Source organism: Carassius auratus, chromosome 23 (genome assembly GCF_003368295.1).
Source record: "Carassius auratus strain Wakin chromosome 23, ASM336829v1, whole genome shotgun sequence".
NCBI classification, from domain to species: Eukaryota; Metazoa; Chordata; class Actinopteri; order Cypriniformes; family Cyprinidae; genus Carassius; species Carassius auratus.
This window is the reverse complement of record NC_039265.1, coordinates 12,146,866-12,173,689: the sequence shown is the minus strand read 5'-3', so window position 1 is coordinate 12,173,689 and position 26,824 is coordinate 12,146,866. Positions and strand designations below refer to the sequence as shown.

Sequence of the window (26,824 nt, the reverse complement as noted above, 5' to 3'; positions counted from 1 at the left end):
TTTATTAACAATACAGTAAAAATACTTTATTCACATAGAAACAGCTGTTTTAAATTGTAATAATATTTCACATTTTAACTGTATTTTTGATCAAATAAATGCAGCCTTGGTTAGTTGAAGATACTTTTTTCTAAAAACTGTAATAATTCCACACTTTTGGTAGTGTTTGACCCTTAGAATGTGTGTCTTCTAACATCAGTCTGTACAGGGTTTCTCTCGGAACAAGAGCTGCACTCTTAGTCAGTTTCCATTGCGATGACGACTGTGTCAGAGGGCGGAGCCACATATGAAACAGGCCACGCCTTTTTCCCGCCCCCATCCGGTATGGCTCTGGCCGAACAGTCAGGACTATCATGAAGAGTGTCTTCCGTTCCATTGGCCGACTCTGCTGGTAAGTGTCCTCCTCCTTCTTCTTTTCCTTCTTCTTCATCATCATCCTCCTCTTCACGTTCTACGCGACAGCGGCAGACCTCAATGCCGGAGTCACCGGTCAGTCGTCGCTGCTGGAAGTGCGTTTGGTCTACGTCCAGATCGCTTACGGCCGAATCGCGGCGCTCCGGTTCGATGCTGGGAGAAAAGAGAGCGGGTCTGGGTGGAGACTGAGGGGGCGGGGCCTGTGCAGGCTCCTCCCTCTGAGCTGCATTATTCTGCTGCTTGGGGCAAACACCAAGCGGGTCAGACATGGAGAAGAGCTGGAGAGGTGATGGGGAGGATGGTGGAGTCGGGTGACAAAGGCTGGTGATATTCGTTGAATTTGGACTGTTAATGTTATTAACGCTGGTTGCATCGCAGATATTGTTAGTACTAATATTTTGGGATGCATCTATTTTTTCAGTAATGTTATCTGTGCTACTAGTGATGCTTTTTACTGGTTTGTTGCTCCCATTGCAATCCAGAGGGGTGGAGCTTGGAAGCTCCGCCTCCATGACTTCGTCTGTGCTTTGTGTTGGCGATTGGCCGCCTTCGTTGATTGGCAGTATTGGGACACACTCAGTGTGCATGACCGCTGAGTGGGTGTGGCCAGGCTCACTGAGGGAGGGCGTGGAGGCGTGGCTAGTATCAGTTTCATCTGTGAGTTGGGCCGAAGAAGGGGAGGAGCTACAGGGTGATGACGGACAGCAGGAGTCGCAGGAGCAGCTGGTGTAGTTGTCAGAGCTCTGTGATGACAGCATGTGACTGGGGCCGGGGTGGGCGGAGCCTCGTGGGTAGGCAACGGAGCTGTAGGGAGGGGGCGGGGTGCTAGGTTGGGCTGCTACTTCCTCATAGGACGGCAGTTTGAGTGAGGCGAGGAAACCTGCCAATGAGAACTCAAGATTAACGTAAGTTCGTGTTTGTTTTCATTTAGTCTCTAAATTGTGAATTACAGTATGCAAGACAGTACTTGAATAGTCTGATTCAATTAGCATTTCTCAAACAATTCAGACCAATTCTGCTAACTAAAAATGAGCTTAAATTTATTTAAATGTAACATTTTAAATAACATTAAAATTGATTAATGAAGGCTTTTGATAATTTTTTAGGATGTAATTATTTGATCCCCAAATTTACGTTTTAATTTGATGGTATGTACAAAAGTATTCCGTAAAAACTAGGGATGCACTGATACCAAAACGCCGACACCACACAGGATATGATAAGTGCCATATTCAGAGAAAGAAACACAGACAACAGAACAACAGACAGCAGAATGGAGTTATTAGAGATTGAAGTAGTCTTTGTAGGATATCTATGCAATAAACATTCAGTATTAACGCAATCTGGCAGCTTGTGTGTAATGAGCTCGGCAATACGTTACTACTGTCCCTCTCATTCTGCAACAGTACAAATACATGCACGCATTGCACTTGTTTTGCTTGCTTGAGAGTTTCTGCATTATATGAGTGGCTTTTGGAATATAAATCGCAGCAAGAAAAAAAAAAGCGACTTCTATTTGTGAAAAATGTCACAGATTTATAACGAGTGGTTCCCTTCATTATTACAGCGCGTCATTACAGTATTAAGTCGCTGCAATGGAGTAGCTCTAATGCTATTAAATTACAGGTGATGAACCATAGAGTAGACTGTGTCTACTTAATAAATGAAGTTAACCAGATAACATTATACATACTCTTTTGGTTTCTCTACCCAATATTAGAAAAATTTACAAATGCAATAAAAATACCAGTATTGGTACTCTGCATCGGCAAGTACCAAAAATAAAAGTATCGGTATCAGTGCATCCCTAGTAAAAACCAAGGTACTTGTTTTATATAACTAGCTTCTGTTTCTTAAATTATTAATATTATGTATTTTCTCTTGTGCACTTCAGAAAAGAATCTTGGTTACTCATTTCTTTATATGTAGTTCATGCTAAACGTGGTATTATGTACTTTAATGTTTAATGAATAATTTTTGAATAATTTATTGCTTGTGATGTACCTCAATTGCAAATCGCTTCATAAAAGTTACTCCTAAAATAATTCAAGTACTGTAAATAAGACCTTAAAAGCTTTTTATTTTTACTATCTGAGCACAGCTATTGTATTCTACTATATTTCTATATATTTTGTATATGCATGTCAATTGCTTTTTTCTCTACAAATGAAATGAAGAAAAAAAAAATCCCAAAAGTTTTCTGAGAGCCATAATTTTGACTCTCTATTTGGTGTGTGTATTTCTTTACATGCACCTAATAATTTTTCGTATGATTTGCAGGTTGCTATGACTGTGTATTGAATACCCAGCAAGGTGGATGAAAAGCATGAAAAACTGAAAATAAAGTAAGTAGTACTCAACAAGTCATGTTTTAAATACATGACCCTGAACCACAAAACCAGTCAAAAGGGTAAAAAAAGTTTTTTTTTTTTAATTGAGATTGTTTAAATTGAATAAACAAGCTTTCCATTGCCGTATGGTTTATTGACAATATTTGGCCGAGATACAACTATTTGAAAATCTGGAATATGAGGGTGAAAGAAAAATCTAAATAGTGAGATAATTGCCTTTAAAGTTGTCCAAATTAAGTTAGCAATGCATATTGCTAATTGCAAAAAATTAAGTTTTGATATATTTACAGTGGGCAATTTACAAAATATCTTCATGGAACATGATCTTTACTTTACTGGTCTTTAATATCCTAATGATTTTTGCCATAAAAGAGAAATGTATAATTTTGACCCATACAATGTTTTCTTGGCTAAAAATACACTTAAGCGAATTGAGACTGTTTTTGTGCTCTAGTTCACATATGTATGAGATTTTCCAAATACAGATAAAACCATTCACTAGATTTTTAATTGAAGAATTTTATCAGTAATTACTATATCATGACATGCCAGCAAATTTGACCAAAAAGAGCTTTCTAGTAAGTGTGATTATGTTAGAGTGAGTGAAAAGTGTTCTTACTGAGGTCAAACATGGAGGACGGGTAACTGCAGGCTCCGTGGTAAGCCATGAGGTTGATCTCTCTCTGTCTCTGCTGCTGTTGAACGCGCTGCTTCGCCTGACGGTGACGATACGCACAACAGCAGCTGAACAAGATGAGCACGCTCCACAGCAGCCAGAACCCTGGAACACACAAACATCAATGCAGAATGCATTCATTTAGTCAAGCGGTTTTAAATGATTTGCTTGATCTTGGTCATTGCATGTTGTCGCCACACTAACCGAAGGTATTCTCTGACATTTCACGCAGGTTTACTGTAGACTACAGTGTATTTTTGGCTTTACTTATCCAAACAGTTTGATAAAACTAAATACGTTTGTAATTTTGATTTTCATTTGAAAGTTCTTTATAAATGAAGTTGAGTTAATCAGATGGTTTCTCTTAAGCCAACAGTTGAGCACAATGGGTGATTGACAGGTGAGTAGGCGGGTCTACGACAGTAGATCAATTCACATTCAATAAAGTTTTAGGATTTTGGTCAATTTTGCTTCCATAGCATGACTTCTTTTTTAGTAGAAAGAAAACATCCTAAATATACATCTAAGTGTTTATTTTATCACACTTTATCTATTCTCATCTGTGAAATTTCAATTCCAATACATTTCTTTAAAGAGTTTTTTCTCCTCTTCTGAAGCACTTACATACACCAAAACTTAGAGTTTTATTCCTCTCTATATTCTGAAGGTTTTTACTGAGGGGTTTGTTCATATGTCATTTATTATTGGACTTTATCTATGCATAGATTTCAATTACAACCCATATTGTTAAGTGCGATTTTATCAAAAAGTTTTTTTCTCCACTTCAGCATCATTTACATACACAAAGTTTTACAGTATTATTCCTAATAAACTTCTGAAGGTTTTTACTGATGGGTTTGTTAATCCACCATTCACACTGATTTATATGACATATTATTACTAAAACATGATGAAAATATATTTTTTCTGAATTTTTTTATTTATGGAATGATAAAAAGAGAAATCTATAATCCCCTCTATAAAAACCTTTAACTCTAAGATGTCAACAAAATCAAACAAGAATTTTGATCCTGGTTTTATCCAATATTCAGATTTATTATGGTATACAAACTAGTGTATATTCAATTAAATAATGCATAATTTGCATATTTCGACTTAACTTTTTAGAAAACTTGTTGATTTACTGTATAATTTTATATTATTTAAGTATCATTTAATAATAATAATAATATCTATTAGTCAGAATTTTTACCTTATCCTAAATGAACTTATCACCCAAAGATGGAAAGTTCAAAAGAAGAAAGTAAGTCAAACAGCATTGGAACGAGGGTGAGTAAATGTCGTTATTAGAATTTTTAAGAAATATTATAAGTAATATTAGTTATAAGATCGTGTATATGTGAAATTGAAATTTATGCATCATCTGAAGCTGAATAAATGATCTCTCCATTGATGTGTGGTTTGTTCGGAGGACAATATTTGTCTGAGAAACAACTATTTAAAAAAACATCTGGAATCCGAAGGAGCAAAAAAATCGAAATGTTGAGAAAATCATCTTTAAAGTTGTTAAAACTAAGTTCTTAGCAATGCATATTACTAATATGAAATTACGTTTTGATATATTTACGGTGGGAAATTTACAAAATATCTTCATGGAACATGATCTTTACTTAATATCTTAATGATTTCGACATACAAAACCTATAATTGTGACCCACACAATGTATTGTTGTCTATTGCTACTTCAGACTGGTAGTGTGCTGCAGAGGGAACTGCTGGACTCACACCACAGCTCGTAGTAGTAGGTGCAGCAGCCCGTCTCCTGACAGCAGTGTCCGGTCTGACAGAGGTAGCCGCTAGCGCTGTTGGTGCCAGGACAGTAGCGAGGGCTTCCCAGGAGAGGCACTGTCCCTGAACTGTGGTACTCCATGCCCTGCAGCAGGGCGTGGCGCCACCGAAACACTCGCTGCTCCTCTTCCTCCAGAACTGCTGCTATGGCCACACCGCTTGAGCCTTTCAGGAGCAGAGCAGACCAGAAAACGCCAACTTAAGATTCACTGCTTGATATGTCCCGCCCCCTTTTAATTTATATCACCATGTGGGACATAGCTTTTTCGTACAGAAAATACTAATTCTGTGAACAAGTGACCCATTTCAGATGTGAAGCTGCATCTATATATAGTGTGGGGGGCGGGACGCTTCGTATTATAGAGAGCATCTGATTGGACAGAAAGTTTGAAGAGAAGCTGTGCAGGATGATGTCATCAAAATAGTTGATCCATATTGAAGAAAGTGAGAGACTGTACATTTTGAATGTTTGTATCTTTGTTTGTATGTTTTGTCATTGTTTTGGAGCAAACTGGCTTATAGATAATTTTCAGGCTAACATATTCATACTGAAAGCCAAAAACATCTATATTGATTTCATGTGGACTTTAATATACTGATTTAAAAAATAATAATAATAATAACATTACATTACAGAGGTAAAATAGATTCTAAAAATGTTTAATATAATATAATATAATATAATATAATATAATATAATATAATATAATATAATATAATATAATATGGATATATTAAATATTCTGGCTAATTTTATCATGATTTCAGTTACAAATAATTGTGTAATACAGTTATTATAGAAAACTAAACTAAACCAAAAATAATGGTTAACTGAAATAAAATATTTAAAAAACATTTTTTCTTTATCATTCTTTTATCTATAGGCAACATTTGTCATATTTCTCATTTTCATAATAGATTAAATTGATGCAAAATAACGAATAAAAAAACTATAAACATTAAAAATGGACAAAAAACACAATAACATGGTAATACTTTAAATAAGATTCCATTTGTTAACATTTACTACATACAACCACAACGTCAACAAACTAACGATGAAAATAATTCTAAAGCATGTTCATTTTAACATTTACTAATGCATTAATAAAATCTAAATTGTACAATGAAAACAGTTGCATTTTTATTAGCTAACATTAAAGATGAATAAATAACAATGTGTTATTAGTGTTAGCTAATGCATAACTAATGCATAATTAAATAGGATATTATTGAAAGTGTTACAAACTACATTACTCCAACTTTGACTAAAATTGAAATGAAAGCGGAAAATATAAAGAGAAAAAACGAATTCCAAATATTCATAAAAACAATAACAGTATCTCAATGATACTAAAATTACACGGTAGTTTAGTGTACAGTGAAAAACATGTTCAATTACAAGAGTCAAAGAAAATAGTTGTGCAAAACTAAATTACTTAGCAATTGCTTTCTGACATTATACCAGGACTTGTAATAAGAACACAAACATGTGAATATCTAACACGCGTGTTAGGCTTGTTGTTAGTTCCTTTACCTGGTGAAGGACACAGGTGTCCATATATGCTGTCAGGATCATCTACAAACGACAACAAAGACAAATTAATTAACATCATTTTATCCTCAGCTACGATCTTATCAACGCAAATAGGCTTTTAAAACATTTGATGCGACACATTACGTGTTATATGTGTAATATATGAAAGCTGTTATTAGACTTGCATTCCGCATTAAACCAGTGCATGCAATCAAACTCTGAACATTACAGCAACAAATGTTTCCGTCTATGAAAACGATTAAACAGGCCCAAGCGGATGCATTAGAAAAAAGCTACATGCATTCCAGTGTTAAGCTTCAGTTTAGTGATGCGTTATGCACCCGCGGTAATAATAATCACACAGTTGCATCGATGATATAAATGCACCGACCGTGTTATTATTATTATATGTAGCGAACGGCCTGTAATGAAGTCTCTGTGCGTTCTGATTCGCTCATTTCTTCGGATTCTGCACCGACCGTCTCTCTCCGTCCGCCATGTCCGCCAGCTTCAGCCACCGCATCACGCACGAGATCTCACCGAAAACAACCGAAGAGCACGGTAAACGCTTAGCTGCTTACCTATGTGTTAAACTCAAATACATCATCACATCCTTACAACAGACGGAGCGAGGATGCAGACATAACGCCAGGAACGTTTATCGGATCCTACGCTGATTGGCTGGAGGGGGGAGGAAGCGGGCCAATCGGAGCAGACGAGCGTTTCTCCTAGCAACAGCTGAAGAGGATGAGACCGCAGATCGTTCAACAACCACAGAAAGCATCAGACGGTTTAGTTTATTGTATGGAAATATAATATTGTTTATAAAACGTATCCATATAAAAGTTTTACATAGCTATATTATAATCATAATTGCTATATCATAATTGCTGTGATGCAATTTGCAAACGTAGGCTGATATAGATACATATATAAGATATCTGATGTGGTATCCTATATTTATTCTAAAAACACGTCAGTGCATGTTTATATTATAACGAAATATAAAAGATAGATATGTATTTAGAAAAGTAGCATAAAATATACACATGTATTTTTGTACATAGCCTGTTTAATAAAGTTGTATATATAAAAACTAGCATATATACAAACCTTATAGGCTATAATATACTAGCCTATATTGCTTATAATACCATATATGAATCAACTGCTACTAACATGGGAAATTATATCATAAAGATATAACTAGACTATACATCTTGGGTAGCCTATTGTTTATTAATTATATCTTCTTCTCCCCATATGTACGTATGTACGTAAATATTTATCATTTTTCATTTTCGTGGATATCCCTTACGAAAAATAACCATGGTTTTATTATAGTAAAACTGTAGTAACCCATGGTTTTTTGGCGTGTTGACTACCATTTGCATAACCACAGATTTACTACAAATACCATGGTAAAACTATGGTTAATTTAGCAAAACCATGGTTAATTTGTGGTTACCATGGTTTAACTATAGTAACCATGGTTTTTTGGTTTTATTTGTAGTAAAACCATGGTTAATTTTCATAACCTAGGCCTATTTGACAAAAATATTTTAGAAAATATCTCCAAGGTGTTTTATTAGTAAGTGTTTAAAGTATTTTTTTTTTCATGGTTAATATTAAAATGCTTTGTTGTTTATATTTATTATCTTTTTAATCGAGTTCAAAAAGACCGTTGGGGCGGAGTTCCGCCGCGCGCCCCCTTTTTATTCTGTGAGGAATAAAAAAGGCACGCTTTTTTGTCTCACAAATTTATAAGTTCAAAAGTGAGTTACAAACTCAAGGAAAACGATACATATCATTTGTTTGTGAGTTCATGCAGGTGAGTCTAAAAGCTGCACTGGTTGAAAATATGGTTGTTGTTTCCGTGTGAAATGAGTGCCATCTGGAGAAGGGTATTACTGCACAACCGGAGGCTGCAGTTTCAGGACCGCAATTCTGGGACCGCAGCTTTAGGACCCTAGTATTTTTTTCTGACAGCGCCACCTGCTGTACTGGATCAACACTAATTAAAGATGGACGACGTGGACAGCAGTCAGACGGTGAGTAGCGATATTTAATTAAGTTTTATTTTATAACGTTTAAACGGTGCAAAATTTACATAGTGAGAACTGCTACCTATGAATTAATAATTAATTCCCACCAAATTAATAATTTGTGACCTAGTTTTATAAATTACTACGACGTTAATTCGTGGCTATGATTTCATAAATCCTTGTTGTGTTTTAATGACGAAGTAGTATAAGTGAATCTAGCCTGCACATTAATTAAACTTATCAGATGACAAGAGCATGGTTGACGTAAGGTTTGTAAGATTTACCTGCAGCTTAATGTATTAGTGTGAATACTGGCTTAATAGTCATTGTTTTACCATATTTATGTATAAAATATATTTCATAATTAAACTTCACTGACTGCCTAGTTGCAGTATGTGTTAGCCTGTTGTTTTGGCATTGTGTTGCAATGATAAATGAGGCATTTGGCAATTTTAATAGCTTGTTACAATTTGGCCTAATCTGCAGGTCTACTCCACATACAGTTATACATTGCTATCATGTGTTAGTTTCTGTCATGTTCTGCATGGCCAATATGAAGTGATTTTATGGATTCGATTAGGCTCATTGTAGGACAGATGATTAAAAAAGGCACTAGGGATATATTCATGATCTCAAAATATTCTAAAAGTATACTCTCTCTTTTTCAAGATAGATATAACAATCAAAAAGGGAAATCCCTGCCCGAATTGAAGAGATGCACCACATGCTGCAAGGACTTTCACTTTTCATATATATATATTCCAGTAGAATATGTTAAACAAATGTTTCTTATTTATCTCTCTGTCTCTCGCTCTCTCTTTCTCTAGAGTTGAAGCCTACAGCCATTCTATTCATGCAGCAACTGATGGAAAAGGGGTTCACTTTGGTGCTGTTGTGATGTTGTCGCAAATATGACATATATATATATATATATATATATATATATATACAGTACAGACCAAAAGTTTTGTTCTCATTCAAAGAGTTTTCTTTATTTTCATGACTATGAAAATTGTAGATTCACACTGAAGGCATCAAAACTATGAATTAACACATGTGGAATTATATATGGAATTATATGCATAACAAAAAAGTGTGAAACAACTGAAAATATGTCATATTGTAGGTTCTTCTTTAGCTTTGATTACTGCTTTGCACACTCTTGGTATTCTCTTGATGAGCTTCAAGAGGTAGTCACCTGAAATGGTCTTCAACAGTCTTGAAGGAGTTCCCCGAGAGATGCTTAGCACTTGTTGGCCCTTTTGCCTTCTGTCTGCGGTCCAGCTCACCCCTAAACCATCTGGATTGGGTTCAGGTCCGGTGACTGTGGAGGCCAGGTCATCTGGCGCAGCACCCCATCACTCTCCTTCTTGCTCAAATAGCTCTTGATGCCTTCAGTGTGACTCGACAATTGTCAGAGTCATGAAAATAAAGAAAACTCTTTGAATAAAAAGGTGTGTCCAAACTTTTGGTCTGTACTTTGTGTGTATATATGTATATAAATAAACATTCTTGAATCATTCTTGTGTCTTGTCTTGCCTCTCAACAACTTTTAAAATATTGGCAGTAATTTAGTGACTCCATACGCTGATTCCAACTTTAACTTACCTGATAATGAGCTAATTCACCTTAAGGAGGTTAATCAATATACTGTATAATTCAAGACACTAAAACTTTTAAGGTTCTTAATTTTTTACAATTGTTTTAAAATTGATACATCAATTTTACAAAATTGATATTTCATTTATATCTTGTGTAAATTCATGTTTAAATTTAAAATTGTGACTCAAAGCTCACTTAGTAATTAAACTCTGCTGCATTTTAAATCAAAAATCACATTTAAAAACATGCTACTGAGATTAATATTTTGATGCTATATACAAAGTAACGTGACTGCAAACTAAACCAACGATACTAGAACTGCGTTCCTGAAACTGCAGCCATCGCTATATTGGCCAGTACGGTAGATGGCGCTGTCAGGAAAAACTAGGGTCCTAGAACTGCGGTCCAGATCTGCGGTCCTGAATCTGCAGCCTCCGGTTGTGCAGGAACATACTATTGGCCATCTGCTGTATAGAGCGGATTCATTTCTCAATATTGAATTTATTTCAGAACAGGATGACAGTATTCAATAACGTCCATATCTCAAAAAGATAACATTTAATGTCTAAAATCTGATAGCTTATAAAATAACGAGTACGTTGTTTCAATATATATTATATCACAAGCTTGAGTATTATGAACAAAGAATTGAACAAAGATCAGTTGTTTTGTGAAAGTTTGTCTAGACCAGGGGCATGTTCAAGATCAAAACGGTGCGCAACGTTTTGCTACGGTTTCCGTGTTGAACGTCATGTTTCCTGGAAACGGCGTGCACCGGTGTGCAACGGGGTTTGAGATGCGTTTCCTCTTGTTTGGTGGGTGTGTCAGAACTTCAGTCCAATCAGCAGCAACATGTATATAAAGCATGCGGTATTAAAGTGAACTCGCACAATGTCTTCAAGGAAAATAATGTAAAAATGTGTTCGTTGCAGCTGGGTTTATCCAACAACTGAGGATGTTAGAGGACATGTTTGTCGTAAGTTTTATTGTAAAAATATATGATATCAACAAAATGATGTAGTTGTTTATATTTTTAGCTTCATTGCAAGTGTATGACATTTGGTATAGAAATAAACAATGGTAATTAAGTGCTTTTCCTACAAATGAGAAAGAAAATACAGGGTATTAAAACCGTTTGAACTACAAATAAAGTCAGTATGTGAGGCTAAATAGATGGCTCCGAAAATTCTTCACAAAGAACACAAATAATGGCCTTCTCAGCTGTCATAGTTGCAACACTTGCGTCATCAGAACAGTGTGTTCAACGCATCACCGTTTCTGTTTAAAAAACGTTGTGCAACGTTTTGTCGGGGCTGAACGCAGCCCAGGGCTTAATTTGTGCCGGAACAAGGCGGATCCGGATCTGGCACCTCCGAAATCCGATTTTGGCGGATCCCCCTCCTCCAGGGGCGGCGTTTCCGTATGGCAGACAGAGAATAGCAAGATATGTGCCGTGAAAATTATCAAAAATTAACATCTCTATTATAATTCGTTATTATTATTTTAAATCACAGGGTTTTAGAAATATTTAACCAATGATAAGTATTTAAAAGAAGCTTGTAAAACTTCGTAATTCCATTGGATCCTCAAGCTCTCGCGAAACCCCATCACTTCACGCGCCTCCACTCAGATTGACGCGTGCGCACAGCTGGAGGAAACAGATCTCCGCTTATCCGCAAAGCAAGGGTAAACAAATAACTGTTTGAATAGTACCGCATTTTATTTACTCAAACACTGTTAAGGCTATTGTTTTGTGTGTGCTTGAAGACTGGAGAAGTAGGTTTTTTGCCATATAGCCAAAATACTTTTGTACGTTTTAAATATCCTGCTGTGCATAAGTGCTTAATCGTTTATATCATGAGATTTTGGCTAAGTGTATTAAACAACTTTGCGCCAATTACTGAAACAAGAAACAGGTGTTGGTAGTTGGTGCCCAAACCACTCACTTACCGCTCGTCTCCTGATTCTCTCTCCTGCTGCAGACTTCGCTAAACCACGCCCCTCCCCCCCCAACCACCAACTTTTCTTTGGATAATGGAGACAAGGAGATCTTCCAATAACCCTTTGTTAAGTCCAATGTCTAATAAAAACGAGCCGTGCCTAGCCAATCAAGCAACTTGTCAACCCGCGGCATTGGATACGCGTCAAATTTCGACACAGCATTCACCCTGCGGTAATCCACACAGAACCGGACTGAGCCGTCCGTTTTCGGAAATAAAACTATCGGGCTCGTCCAGTTACTATTGGATTCTTCTATTACCCCCATGTCAAGCATAGCACCTAATTCAGCCTGAACTACTTTTTTCTTGTGCTCAGGTAAGCGATACGGCTGGCTGCGAACTACCACGCCTGGCTCGGTCTCGATATGGTGCTGAACCAGGTTCGTACGGCCCGGTAGGGGCGAGAAGACGTAGGCAAACTCTGCCTGTAATTTTGTTAAATCAGTGAGTTGGGACGGCGAGAGGTGATCTCCCCCTGGGGCCAGGGCGAGGGATTGTGGTTTGACATTCACCTCAGGTCCGAGATCATACTCCCCACCAATCACCATTGCCAACATCACTGATTCCGCATCATTCCATTTTTTTAGGAGGTTGAGGTGATAGATTTGACGGGCCCCATTCCTATCGGACCGCATTACATCATAATCGAGATCTCCGACTTGTCATGCGACCTCAAACGGTCCCTGCCACTTAGCCATTAATTTAGAGCTCGACGTTGGGAGTAATACAATTACTTTCTTTCCCGGTGCAAATTTGCGTAATCTAGTTCCCCTGTTATATATCTGGCTCTGACGGTCCCAGGCTTGTAACAAATTCTCCACTGACAGCCGCCCCAACGTGTGGAGTTTTGTTCTCAAGTCCAGCACATACTGAATTTCTTTTTGCCCTGAGATGGTCCCTCCTGCCAAGTTTCTCTCAGTACATCCAGCACCCCTCGGGGCTGGCGTCCATAGAGAAGCTCAAAGGGGGAAAACCCCGTGGAGGCTTGTGGGACCTCTCGCACAGCGAATAACAAGGGCTCTAGCCACCTATCCCAATTCTTGGCGTCTTCATGAACAAACTTACGGATCATGGATTTAAGTGTGCGATTAAACTGTTCGACCAGGCCGTCAGTTTGTGGGTGATAGACGCTAGTTCGAATCGATTTAATGCCCAATAATCTGTACAGTTCGCATAGCGTATGTGACATAAACGCCGTGCCCTGATCGGTGAGGATTTATTTCGGAACCCCCACCCGGGAGATAAGACGAAACAGGGCATCCACAACACTCTTAGCGGAAATGTTGCGGAGGGCCACTGCTTCAAGGTTTCTTGTTGTATAGTCAACTATGACTAATGCAAAGCGATGTCCTCGTGCAGATCGCTCTAATGGGCCGATGAGGTCCATACCAATTCTCTCGAAGGGGACCTGCATTAAGGGAAGAGGGCGCAAAGGCGATTTTGGGGCGGCCGGTGGGTTTACCAACTGACATTCCAGACAAGATGCGCACCACCTGCGCACGTTGTCGTGAATGCCCGGCCAAAAGAAATGGGTCATGAGGCAATTCAGTGTTGCTGCCTGTCCCAAATGGCCCGCCATAGGATTAGAATGAGCAGCATGGAAAAGCATTTCCCTGCGGCTCTTCATAATCAACAACTGGGTTGTATTTACTTTTGTCAGAACGTCTTGGGTCACTCGATACAACCGATCATTTAAAATGGCAAAATACGGATAGGTTAGCAGGTGGGCAGGTTGGAGAGGCTGGCCATCGATGGAGCGTGTTTTAATGTCTCATCCTGAGACTGCTCCAGAGGAAAGTCATCACGCTCCGAGAGAATAAGTCTCCCGATTTCGCTCGGTTCCTCTGAAGCAGAACCCAGTGGTCCTGGCTCAGTTTCTCCCACCTGCACCCGCGCGGTCTCTATCCATGCCTTATTTCCTTAAGAGGCATCCGCACACAACGACCACAATAAAACCCCATAGACGTGGGCCAATTCGTTCCCAAAATTATCGGATGCCAGAGGTGGGGACTAACCGCCACCTCCACACTATGCTTTTGTCCCCGGAATTGAATAACAATTGGGACTACCGGATACTCCACCACATCCCCGTGTACGCACTGCACCTTAACCACGCGGCTTGTATCCAATGCCCCTGGTTGAATCAGGCTTTGATGGATTGAGGTTTGGCCACCGCAGTGGCAGGGAGTGTATTGGAGAATTGGCGCGGAGAGAGTGGAGAAACAGAAGCGCCTGTCCCCTGTCCCCTCTGGGACACAAGGAGGGCCGGGTGGACGGGACCTAGGGAGAGGGACAGGTCGAGAGAGAGACAGGGAGGAGAGAGAGGGAGAGAGAGAGATGTTTGCAGACCCCTGGGCACGCCACCATGTGGTTCTCTGCTTGATGGATGGCCAGTCCAGTAACGTGGGATGGTGGCACTGGACTCACTCGGCTGTCTTCTTCGGTTGCCGAGCAATGAATTGCTCCAGCACCACGAGGTCAATGATGTGTTCCACGTCACTCGCCTCGGCCAGTAGCCACTTGCGGCAGCCGCACGCTTCCGCTGATTTCTTGAACAGTTCTAGGAATACTTCTGGGTCGTCTTGTGGTCCCATCTTGTGGAGGAGTAAGTGAGTGGGCACCGGAACCTCTAGCAGTCCTCCTGCTGGGCTTGAAGGATGCCGTGGAATCGCCGCTCCTGATCCGTTCTCAAGGCCAGCAGGGCCTGGTGTTGCTCCTGATGTAGGGCCACGAGGGATGAAATAACGTCCGAAATGGCGTAGAGGAAGGACTATGCATAGCGGCGGCACTCCTTCTTTCTTTCCCGGGTTTCGGCACCAGTGTAGTAAGTTCGTGGGAGGAAAGGAAGAGGACAAAGGGGTCGGCTGGACTGCTGACGAATTTATTAACTCAAAATAAAACTTAAACTTTACAAACACCAATGGTGACTTTTACTCTGACATCAACACAGACACGATCGCACAACACTTCCGGTTCACTCGTTCCGGTTCCGTTTCCGGTTCACGTCAGCAGTCCGTCTTTCTCTCGACTGCTTCTGTCTCTCCTGGCGTTTTATACTCTCTCCGCGCCAATTACTGAAACAAGAAACAGGTGTTGATAGTTTGTGCCCCTACCACTCACTTACCGCTCGTCTCCTGATTCTCTCTCCCGCTGCAGACTTCGCTAAACCACGCCCCCACCCCCCCCACCCCCGCCACAGCAGACAAAACATAGATCTCCTCATACGCCGACCAAAGACCTTGTTAACTCCATTTGAGCTTGTTTTTCATATAGCCTGATGTTAGTTGCACCTGTCTGATACAACACAAGCAGTGTTGTTTAATTATTGATTTTTCTGCCTTTTCTTTCTTTCCCCCTCTATTTAGTAGTTTTGTATTGCAGCGCGGTCGCTTTAGTACAGACAATAATGTTGCAATAATGCAATAAACAGGCGATTTCCATAATATATGAAACGATTTTGCATTGTTTTTTCCTGCAGTGGATTTTCAGAAGGCTCGTGAGTGGAATAAACATGAGGGTCTTCATGCACTGTGACACAGTGACATCTCTGAGTTTCTGAGTCAGAGCGAGATCTGCTGTGGTCTGGTTGATTTGGGCTATACGTCTGCATGTGAACTGAACCGATGTGGTTTTGTTTTGGTTTTGGGTAAATGGACCGCCAGTATATGAGAATTGATCTATTATGATCAATTTCATTAGCGCATCGCTGATGAAAAGCGTGCTCCGAGAGAGTTCGAAGACTGGGTTCGAATGACAGATTTAATCTAATAGTTTGTGTTGATTTATTTTATAATTCAAATCTATGTTAAATTAATGCAGGAATTTCCCTCATTAGAAACTTGAAAGCTCCGAGAATTATTAAAACCATGCGATATAGCTACACCCAGAAATTTAGGACCTGATTAAATATAACTCTTTTACACAGAGATTTGAAAAATAAAATTCAACAACTTTTTCAAAAAGTTTTTAGTCCTGGAAATTGTTGTTTTAAAATCGCATGGCATTCCCATGCATTTCCACACTCTTAAAATCACTTAAACTGGTCCAGCAATGTGTCTGCGCGAGTGTTCCGTTACCTCTTCCTCCTGTAATCACATCCGGATCCGTTACCCCGCTTTGTTCCCGGACCTCGCAATTTACAAATTAAGCACTGGTTTAGACTAAATAAATACAGCACTGTTTCTGTTCTTCAAACACTCTAGAAGTGAGATGCAGAGAATTTACCCACTCTTCTGCATATATCTGACACGTATCCTAAATACCTGGGATTATCACATGACAGGAAGTGACGTCATCAATGTGAGTGTCTCCACACCTGTACAAGTTAAAAACGAAAACAGTGGCACCAAACAATGATATGACCCAATGGAGAGAAAATCAGACCTAAACACACATTGATCGCAGTCATTCTAGAGATAGATCATGAAAAAAACACGCTGAAGTAATTCTGTCACACTATTGAAAGCTTGTATTAAAGGTGCATAATCATATCTAACTCTAGGAACAAAATAAAGGTTTCATCTGTTGGCCACTAGAGGGACTCATACACTCCTGCTTTAGGAGACCTTTGTACTTCATTTAACAGCTCCATGAAATCAGTTTGTGGATTCTCTGAAGAAACAAGAAGCAAGCTATTCGTTTTGCTTTATTTTAGATTAATGGTGTGTTTCAAGATTATGATACATTTGCAAAAACAATGCCACCGTTTGCTACTCAGATGTACATTGATCCCATATTTCTGACTTAAATGATGCATTTAAATTTAAAAGTACATTTTTAAAAGATAATTTTATACAAAGCAACTTACATTACAGTGCATTCAAAATACACACGTGCTACAAAATAATAAGTCCGTGCAATTAATTAATTTTCCACATAGCACACATGTGATTTAGTTTTGCATGTTTGAGCTTCTTTACAAACCTGATATCCAACAAAGATTTTTGGCATTTTTGTTTTCAGTTTTGTATATTATAGTCAAATATTGTTATTACAGTAGTACTTTCCTATTTTGTTTAATGTGTTTATTTAGTAATGATAATCAATGTACTTATTGTTAGTTATATTGATATATAAAAACAAAATGTTTGGCCAAATTGTGCAGCTCTACAAACAAGCGCTGTAATATTTTTTGGGCATTTTTGACAAATAAAGAAAATGTTTGTCTGAAAAGCTGTTTCTGAGTGTATGTATCCTGTTCTATGTGCACTGCCTCTTTCTCCGGTCAGCATTTTAACAGAGAGCCACAGCTTCTCAGGATGTGGTGATGGAATTAATATAAATATCTCTTTTACTTCTTCTTTTTTTAGAGATGAAACATCAACTGTCCTTCAGAGGAAGAAGAGACGGAGAGACATGGCTTCAGACGTGATGTGCTTTTGTGTTGTTCTGCTCTTCTCTGGACTTCAGTTCACAACAGGTACGACTGATCAACAGAACGAGAGAGACTTATTGTCAGTGACAATTTGAGTTATATTTATGTATGCAAGTAGATTGTTGAACTGTTAAACAATTGAAATATGCTCTTGTTTTAATCATAAACTTATTTAATTTTGATCAGTTTCACAAAAAAAACCCTTTTTTAAGTATTTTTACTCCTTTTGTAATTGCATAATTTGCACTGGAATACAAGACAAAAGTACAGATTAACAACAGCACTTTTCGATCCATATTTCCACTTAAGCTGTTTTCATGTAAAATGTATTAAAAATGAATGGAGATCAGTTGAAAGTCGTATTTTCAGACACAACTAATTGTGTTCCAGGATACAGGCCAGAAAACAATCCGTTGCAATACCACTTGATTAAAAACACATAAAAAGTGGCAGTTTGCAGATAACACCGAATCATGTCCACAAATACTGTATTTTCAACGTCTGAGTACAAACACAGCATTAGACATTTACATTTAGAGCACACATTGACATTTGTGATTTAAGAATATTCAGATATTTGTTCTGTAAAAAACGAGATGATGATCATATTTGCACAGAGAAATACAGATGTTTCAGCAGATGTTTTGTGTTTTTGTAGGCTGTGCAGTAGTGTTATCATACATCACGTGTTCTCCAGGAGAGTCTGTGCTGCTGCCCTGCAGGGATATAAACTCACATCTCACTGAAGTCCAGTGGTGGATTGGTGATTCTCAGACCCTCACTCTTCATTACTCAGTGTCTCCTCTGGACGCTATTAAGGGTCAGCGATACAAAGACAGAGTTCAGATTCAGGGGAATCTCTCGCTGTCCATCACTCGACTCAATGTAGACGACGCAGGAATGTACTTGTGTAAAACAACAGAGACTGACAAACAGCGCTATGTTTATCTATATGTTGAAGGTGAGGAATGTTCAATTTCATAATAATACAAACCAAACATAAGACACTTAAGACGAGACCTCACAAACTTTTATTGGTCACTTTTGAGATTTTGGGTTATTTGGCTTTTCTTAAGTGTTGTTTCAAACGAATGGAGAGAAAACATTAAAAAAGTGTTTCTTCTTCTAAGTGTTGATTTTATTGTACTTTATCTATTTGTGAGTAGATTTCAACTCCAATCCATTTCTCCAGCAGGATTATATGTGTGTTTGTGTGTGTGTTTGTGTGTGTGTGTGTATATATATATATATATATATATATATATATATATATAGTTAATTAGATAATGCTTCATTTGCATATTTAAATATAACATTTCAGAAAACTTGTAATACAAAAAAGTTTTTTAATTCTTACTGTCAGTCAACTGGGAAAGTGTGAGATACTTTACAAAACAGAGTATTTAAGAAAATAATATTTTACATAAAACATTTATTTTATAGGGTTTATAATTATAAATTATTAGAAAAGGCCTAAGGTTTTAGTAACAAAATATTTCTGATTTGTGTCTGCAGGTTGTTCTTTATCAGGGAATGAAGGATCAGTGGAGATCAGCAGATATTCAGGGGAATCTGTGTTTCTGTCCTGTTTGGTCAAATGTAGCAGCCGTCATGAACCAGATTCAGAGTTCAGATGGAAATTACCAAACTCCAGAGAAATAAACCTGAACATTAACTCTGCTGAACTCAGTCGACTCTATCAGGGCAGATTTCAGATGTTTGATATAAAGTCAGGAAACCTCTCTCTGCTGATCTCTAACCTGACTGAGGAAGATGAAGGACTGTATTCCTGCTGGAGTAAAGAGAATCAACACAAGAGCTTCAGACTCACTGTTAAAGGTAAAGAAATAATTAATTATTGCATTCAAATAATTTTGCTTGCAACAAGATGCTGTGCATAATTTGTTTTTGTATTAAGTTAGAATTAGTTTAATATCATTGAGCTACTATTATCATTTTTATTTCTTTTTCTTTTTTTTTTTTGTTAAAGTAACCTCTCGGTTACATATGTAACATCAGATGACCGATGAATTGGGATATCAGTTTGATAGACCAGTATACTTCGAGTTTAAACTAAATGAGCCAATGCACATTGGCTTGGAATTATTGCATCGAGCTGCAGATGATCACAGCGCGAGTATAAAAAAGCAGCAGGTGCATTGCATACCATACATAACCAAGACGTTCCCTTTCAGTCGGTCCCTCTCATCGTCACATCATTGACTGACCAATTGGGATAGGTGAAGGGGTAGGTCAACTAGAACCTCTGCGTCCCGCCCACGGACCAGACATGAAGTTTCTTCAAGGTCTGGATGTGGCTGCCATAGGGTACTCTGTCTCTCAGTTAGTAGATTCTTCCTCAGAGGAATCCACCAGGGCGGAGCTGCTGTGAGAAACACTAGTTCGGGGGACCATGTCCGTGTGGGTCAATACGGAGAAACAAGCAAGACCTGCTCCTCGTCTACCCTCAACCTTGCACAGTGTCAGGCCCACTGGGGGAAACACATCCTTGTGCAGGCCAGCTGTGTCACCTGAATGTTCCCTTGGTCAGAGAGTAAAACAGCTGGCAGTAAGAGATCTCATCTTGTCATTTGATGTACGCAACGGTTAGCTGTGTTGTGCATTTGGACCAGCACATGCTTGTCTTTTAAGCACTCTTTGAGAAAGTCCAAGCCAAAGCTTACTGCAAACAACTTGTGTGCCAGTGCATATGGGGGCCTGTCCATACATCCGACCCTGCGTGCCCGTTGGAAGTGGCCCCCCAGCCGGTGGTGGAGGCCTCCGTGTACACCACAGCACGACCCGGTGAGTGCCATGCTTCCACACCCACCTCTGGACTAGGCCATGAAGCCAGTGCTGAAGCGGTCTCATATGCAAAAGCATGTGATGTAAATGCCGTATGATGCGATGTAATGCTGCAGCTGCCATATGCCCCAGGAGCCTCTGAAATAGTTTCAGTGTGACCGCCGTCCTGCCCTTGAACAAATTCAAGCAGGTCAACACCAACCCACGCATGTTCCTCTTTGAGGCGTGCTGTCTCTTCAACTGAATGCAATTCCATACCAAGAAAATAGATCCTCTGCATTGGGAAGAGTTTGCTCTTTTCCCAGTTGACCCGAAGACCTGACAGGTTGAGGTGCCGGAGCGCTAGGTCCCTGTGCTCGCACAACTGATCTCGAGTCTGTGCTAGTATAAGCCATTTGTCAAGACAGTTGATTATGCGAACACCCTTTTATCTGAAGGGAACAAGATCTGCATCTGTGGCTTTCGTGAAGAAACGAGGAGACAGGGACAGCCTGAAGGGCAGGACCTTGTAATGATATCTCCCTCCGATGCAGTGATCGACATCTGGTCATCTGAATTAGTCCAGCAGGATACCAGTTGTACGCTCTTTGAAGAGGGCCCAGCATGTTCTGTTGGCTGCTCAGCTGGATCGGAGATGCCAGAGGAGACTAACACCAGAAGCTTCCATGAGCGCACTGAACTCATAGTCACTTGAAGACACTGTATGGAGCAGAACATTGTTGTCGCTCGGCTCCGAAGTGAAAACCTGGGATGCATTGCACCTGCTGCCTCCTTATACTCACGCTGTGATCAGCTGCAGCTGGATGTAATAATAATAATTGTGTGCCAATGAGCATTGGCTCATTTAGTTTACACTCAAAGTAGATTTTGTTTTTGTGTGTTTTATTTTAAGGTGTTACCCCCCCCCCCCCCAAAAAAAAAATCCCAAAAAACTGGATTGTTCAAAGAACTGTCAGAAATAAGATTTTTATGATAATTAATTAATGATTAGCAAAACATTGTTTGAACATATTTTTGTCGTTAGGTTAACGATGTAATTTGCACTATTGCAGGTTTTCAGACCAAAGTTCCATGTGTAGAATATCTAAATGGTTAAAAGGGTTAAACTATTCATCCATCTGTCTGAATTCAGTACTTCAGTGTGTCCTGCAAAAGAAAAGTATCCATAACACAAAGGTTTCACACTGTTCACAGGATGCACACTGTCAGAGACTGAGCGGGAACCTAAAACCAAGTACACGGGTGACTCTGTGCTTCTGTCCTGCTCATGTAAAGACCCAAAGACCAATCCTAAGCACTTCAGATGGACCTATGTAGAGTCCAGTGGGACTGAAGTGTCCAGTCAAACTCTGCGGTATAAAGACAGAGTCCACACGTTTCACAAGACGACTCCATCAAATCTGTCTCTGTTGATCTCCAACCTGACTGAAGATGACCAGGGCACTTACAGATGCACAGTTAACAACAAAACATCCGCTGACACCAGACTCATCGTTAAAGGTGAAACTCTTAATCAACTCAATGATTCAAGTTCAGTGTGTTTTAGTCAGTGTTTCTTGAGTCTCTTTATCTTCCTGCAGGCTGTGTTTTATCCAAACATCACATCACCAAGAGCTCCCATCCAGGAGGATCCGTGATTCTTCCATGTTCCTGTGAAGATCCCAAAACCAGACCGGAGCACTTTGAATGGAAGCGAGCAGCTGTGAATGAGACGCTGGTTTCAGACGCTGAGGAGATCAACGGACGATTCCAGACCATCAGAGATTCTCCTCATAATCTCTTCTTACACATCTCAAACCTGACCGAGACTGACCGAGGACTGTATGTGTGCTCAGTCAACGGCAAACAATCCAGACACGTCAATCTCACTCTTACAGGTGAAAACACCTCAGATTAGTTCAGATGAGACTGAAATGATTTCAGTGATACATGACTCTCTTTGAGCTTGACAGTGTTACATTGAGACATTGCTGTTAACATAAATGAGGACATTCGTGATCGTGAACTGAATTTTTCCCGTGTGTTCTCAGATTCTGCTGTTATAAATCCTCTCGATTATCTGTACTATCTGATATTTCTGATCTGTCTGATGCTGCTGCTGGCGACTGGATGCATCTACCGGAGATTTAACCAAAGAGGTCTGAACACACACACTGGACTGTGAGAAACATCAGCTGTGCTTTAGATTGCACTGATGGCTGTTCAAGATGAAGCAAACCTAGAATAAATATCTGAAGTTGTTCTTATTTTACAGCAAGGAAACAAAGGAGAGGAAGCCGACTGATCCAGAGCCCAGACGATGAGGTAAACTATTCATTGAACATATGTATAACCATATCATGAGTGAGAGAGTTTAACATGTGTGTGTGTGTGTGTGTGTGTGTGTGATCTCTGCAGGATGATACGTACACAACTGTAGTCTACAGTTCATCTTAGAGACAAAACATCCTCGCAGATGGACACAAACACTGAAGAGTGTGCAGAAAGATAAAAACGCACACATTTTCAACACACACAGTGACCAACAACGTTTTATTTTCTGTGGCAAAAAATTGTTTCTCTTAAACTTTCCCTTTGTCTGTACACATTTTCTATCATTTTCACTCCCACTTACTCTAGCTGTATAATAAATGAATTATATTTTCTAATTCTTAACCGTACTTGGTAATTACTAAATTGTTTCTTCATGACCATGTAAAGTTGCATTGTGAAGACATTTTAGTAATGTTTATTCAGTTATATATTTGCATGAATAAGATACTATTATAGTTTTTATTGATATTTTGAATGTTTGAATTTTTATATGTTGTTTATGGTTTTTCTTGTGGTTTTGCTATTATTGTTATTAATAGCAGTATTTTTTTTAAATATCTAAAATAAATATATTTTTAAATATTTATTAGTTATTAGTTTTAGTTGTTTTGGTACTTCAGTATAGCTAAATGAAAATGATAAATGCTATTTTATTTCTCTCTGAAATTATTTTTAAAATGTCATTTTGTTGTAGTATTTGGTATTAAACTAATATAATTAAGCATTGTCAAGTCAAGTCTGTTTTATTGTCAATTCTTCCACATGTACAGTACATACATACATACAGAGAATCGAAATTGTGTAACTTTCAAACCCTTGGTGCATACAAATAACACTAAACACTAAGAGTAGACATAATACAGATGAATACAGTTTAAAAATATATCAAATACAACCAGTAACACTTTATAATAACTGCATGCTATGAATCATTAGTTAAGCATCAGTAAATAGTTAATTCATTATTTATAAAGCATTGTACCAACATTAATAGACATTAGTAAGCAGTTTATAAACACAGCTATAAATGCTTTATTCTTCATTAATAAGCATGTATATAACAAGCTTAATACATAGTTTCATAATTAATAATCAATTTATCATTTCTAAATTAAGCATTATAATATTTACATATCAGTTAGTAAGGAGTTGTCAGTGGTTCAAGAGATCATTTGGACAGTGTAAGTAAGTGATTAATAAACTATTTGAATGTACATTTATACATCTTATTATTCAGGCATATAGTAACAAGTACTCAGTGTGTTAATAAAGGCTTTATTAACACTTATTCCTACTCTAATTCATGATTAATTTAGGTAGCTATAAAACATTTACCAGTTTGTCAGTTAACTATTTTTGTGAGCTCATCTAAAGTGAGGACTATTTATGCCTCATAAAACAGCTACAAGTTAGATTTAAAGGCTCAGTTATCTTCCGAATCGAAATAAAAATGAAATAAAAAACACAGAGGGATGAAGAGAATAGAAATATTTATTTTCACAAATAAATTACACTGTACAACTGTACACTAATATCCATATATGAAACATTGTCATTTTATAACAAGATTCCATATAGGCCCTATCTGTGTGTTATTGTAGTCTATGTGTAACAGATTTTTCGACATATTATGCCATAGATAAGCCAATAGATATCTGATGTGGTATCCTATATTTATTCTAAAAACACGTCAGTGCATGTTTATATAACGAAATATAAAAGATAGTCATGTATTTAGAAAAGTAACATAAAAATATACACACATATTTTTTTGTACATAGCTTGTTTATTAAAGTTGTATATATAAAAAACTAGCCTATATACAAACCTTAGGCTATAATATACTAAGTAGCCTACATTGTTTATAATACCATATATAAATTGCTACTAATAACATGGGAACTTATATCATAAAGATATTACTAGACTATATACATCTTGGGTAGCCTATTGTATATGAATTATTATATCTTCTTCTCTCCATATTTACGTATGTACATAAATATTTAACATTTTTCATTTTCGTGGATATAAATAGCCTAAGCCTATTTGACAACAAATATTTTAGACTAGGAAATATCTCCAGATTTTTGTGTTTTAATAGTAAGTGTTTTAAAGTATTTTATAACATGATTCATATTAAAATGTTTTGTTGTTTATATTTATTATTTTTTTTAATCGAGTTCAAAAAGACCGTTGGAGCAGAGTTTCACTGCGCGCCTTTTTTTTGTTGCGAGGAATAAAAAAAGCGCACATTTTTCTCTCACAACTTTATAAGTTCAAAAGTGAGGTAAAAACTCAAGTAAACAATAAATATCATGTGTTTGTGAGTTCATGAAGGTGAGTCTAAAAGTATCAGCTGTATTGGTTGAAAATACGGTTATTGTTTCCGTGTGAAGAGAGTGCCATCTGCGGATTAGCTTCTGAATATATAAATTATTTCAGAACAGGATGACAGTATTCATCACTTGAAGCTGGAGGCAAAATATAATAGGAAAATGTTTATTTAAAATGTTAAAATTATCCAAAATTAATATCTCTATTATAATTCGTTATTATTATTTTAAAAAACAGGGTATTCGAAATATTTAACCAATGATAAGTATTTAAATGAGTTTGTAAAACTTCGTAACGCCATTGGATCCTCAAGCTCTTGCGAAATCTCGTCACTTCACGCGCCTCCACTCAGATTGACGCGCGCGCACAGCCTGGAGGAGACAGATCTCCGCTTATCCACAAAGCAAGGCTAAACAAATAACTGTTTGAATAGTAGCATTTTATTTACTCAAACACTATGTCTGTTTAGGCTATTGTTTTGTGTGTGCTTGAAGACTGGAGAAGTAGATTTATTGCCATCTAGCCAAAATACTTTTGTACGTTTTAAATATCCTGCTGTGCAAGTGCTTAAAGAGCCACACAGATGGGAAATCAAAAATTACCTGTATTACAGTGTATGATGTAGCTGTCCATCAGTGTAAACAATGTGCAAAGTAATTAAACCAAAAAGTACACGATTTATAAAGTTATTGGCTTCTAAAGTAAGGAGTCGACTCTGAATCGCTGAAACTAGTCGTTATAACATATATATATATATATATATAGATTTCAAATCTTTTGCCCATCTCTATCACTAGAACACTTTGCATAATAATCTCCGCCTACCGTCTTGGGAGAAACAAAACTCTGACCTGACCAAAACTCTGACTTTGTTTTCTCCCAAGCGTCTTATCAGTATGTGTGCTGTCTGCAGCCTTTGTCTGAGCTGATGATCTTAATTTACAAACACGTCATTAAAATGAAGTGTAACAAGTGCTGCTAACAGATATTCTGTGATAATGTAATCCATATGAAAACAATGCAATGCCTGTTTTTCACGTCTCCCTTCATTATATCTAATGTGACCACGCCCCCGCGCTGAACGCTATTCAGATTCAAACTGAAGCGCGCGGCTTGAATACACACACACAGAAGAAAAAGCAGCGAGACTGTTCAAGTTTTTTTATTTTACTTTTGCTTCGCAGTGAGAGGAATAAGACATAATTCACCCCAAAAAGATGCTAATGCATTGTTTACCATGAAGTTGTGTGTGGAACAACCAATCAAAACTATGTTAGTTGACCAATCAGAACACAGGAGCGCGCGAGTACCAAATGACTTAAAACACTTAAAAGGTGTTCCTGTCATGATTCTGCCCTCGTGTCCTTGATTTTTCCTAGTCTTGAGGCAGGATCATGACAGACCCGTGTTTTGTGTACAAGCACATGGCCTTGCCTTTGGGCCATGTGCTTGTGTTGTCTCGTTCCCTTGCCCCGCCCCCCTTGTTAACCTAGTCGTGTCTTGATTGTCCCATCTGTGCCACCTGTCGTGTCTTGATTGTTCCCCCTATTTAGATCTCCTA

At 38.2% G+C, this 26,824-nt stretch overlaps 2 protein-coding genes across 3 annotated transcripts; one reads left to right on the top strand and one right to left on the bottom strand.

The window, feature by feature from the left end:
• Window positions 1–99: 99 nt before the first annotated feature.
• Window positions 100–7,475, bottom strand: LOC113041337 (uncharacterized). 2 transcript variants are annotated; one of them, XM_026199806.1, is made up of 5 exons: window positions 7,369–7,475; window positions 6,788–6,829; window positions 5,188–5,415; window positions 3,385–3,546; window positions 100–1,294 (listed from the first exon to the last, which is right to left on the bottom strand). In XM_026199806.1, the coding sequence occupies exons 3-5, from the start codon at window positions 5,330–5,332 to the stop codon at window positions 237–239; spliced, it is 1,365 nt and encodes a 454-aa protein (XP_026055591.1). In that variant the 5' UTR covers window positions 5,333–5,415; window positions 6,788–6,829; window positions 7,369–7,475; the 3' UTR covers window positions 100–236. The 2 variants fall into 2 exon arrangements, with proteins under 2 accessions (XP_026055591.1, XP_026055590.1); XM_026199805.1 differs by having other exon boundaries at window positions 7,179–7,473.
• A 7,712-nt stretch (window positions 7,476–15,187) lies between these two features.
• On the top strand, window positions 15,188–25,346 carry LOC113040879 (carcinoembryonic antigen-related cell adhesion molecule 5-like). The gene is made up of 9 exons (XM_026199078.1): window positions 15,188–15,192; window positions 17,744–17,853; window positions 18,467–18,769; window positions 19,324–19,647; window positions 21,808–22,113; window positions 22,194–22,490; window positions 22,644–22,751; window positions 22,868–22,917; window positions 25,326–25,346. The coding sequence occupies exons 1-9, from the start codon at window positions 15,188–15,190 to the stop codon at window positions 25,344–25,346; spliced, it is 1,524 nt and encodes a 507-aa protein (XP_026054863.1).
• The last annotated feature ends 1,478 nt before the right edge of the window (window positions 25,347–26,824 follow it).

Excerpts from the sequence above, each read along its gene's own strand:
- LOC113040879 (XM_026199078.1), top strand. Across the intron at positions 22,114-22,193 it reads CACCAGACTCATCGTTAAAG|GCTGTGTTTTATCCAAACAT; the intron begins GTGAAACTCTTA and ends ATCTTCCTGCAG. Across the intron at positions 22,918-25,325 it reads TCCAGAGCCCAGACGATGAG|AGAGTGCCATCTGCGGATTA; the intron begins GTAAACTATTCA and ends TTCCGTGTGAAG.
- LOC113041337 (XM_026199806.1), bottom strand. The coding sequence starts at position 5,332 with ATGGAGTACCACAGTTCAGGGACAGTGCCTCTCCTGGGAAGCCCTCGC. Across the intron at positions 3,547-5,187 it reads CTACTACTACGAGCTGTGGT|GGTTCTGGCTGCTGTGGAGC; the intron begins GTGAGTCCAGCA and ends TGTGTGTTCCAG. Across the intron at positions 1,295-3,384 it reads GTCCTCCATGTTTGACCTCA|GTTTCCTCGCCTCACTCAAA; the intron begins GTAAGAACACTT and ends TCTCATTGGCAG.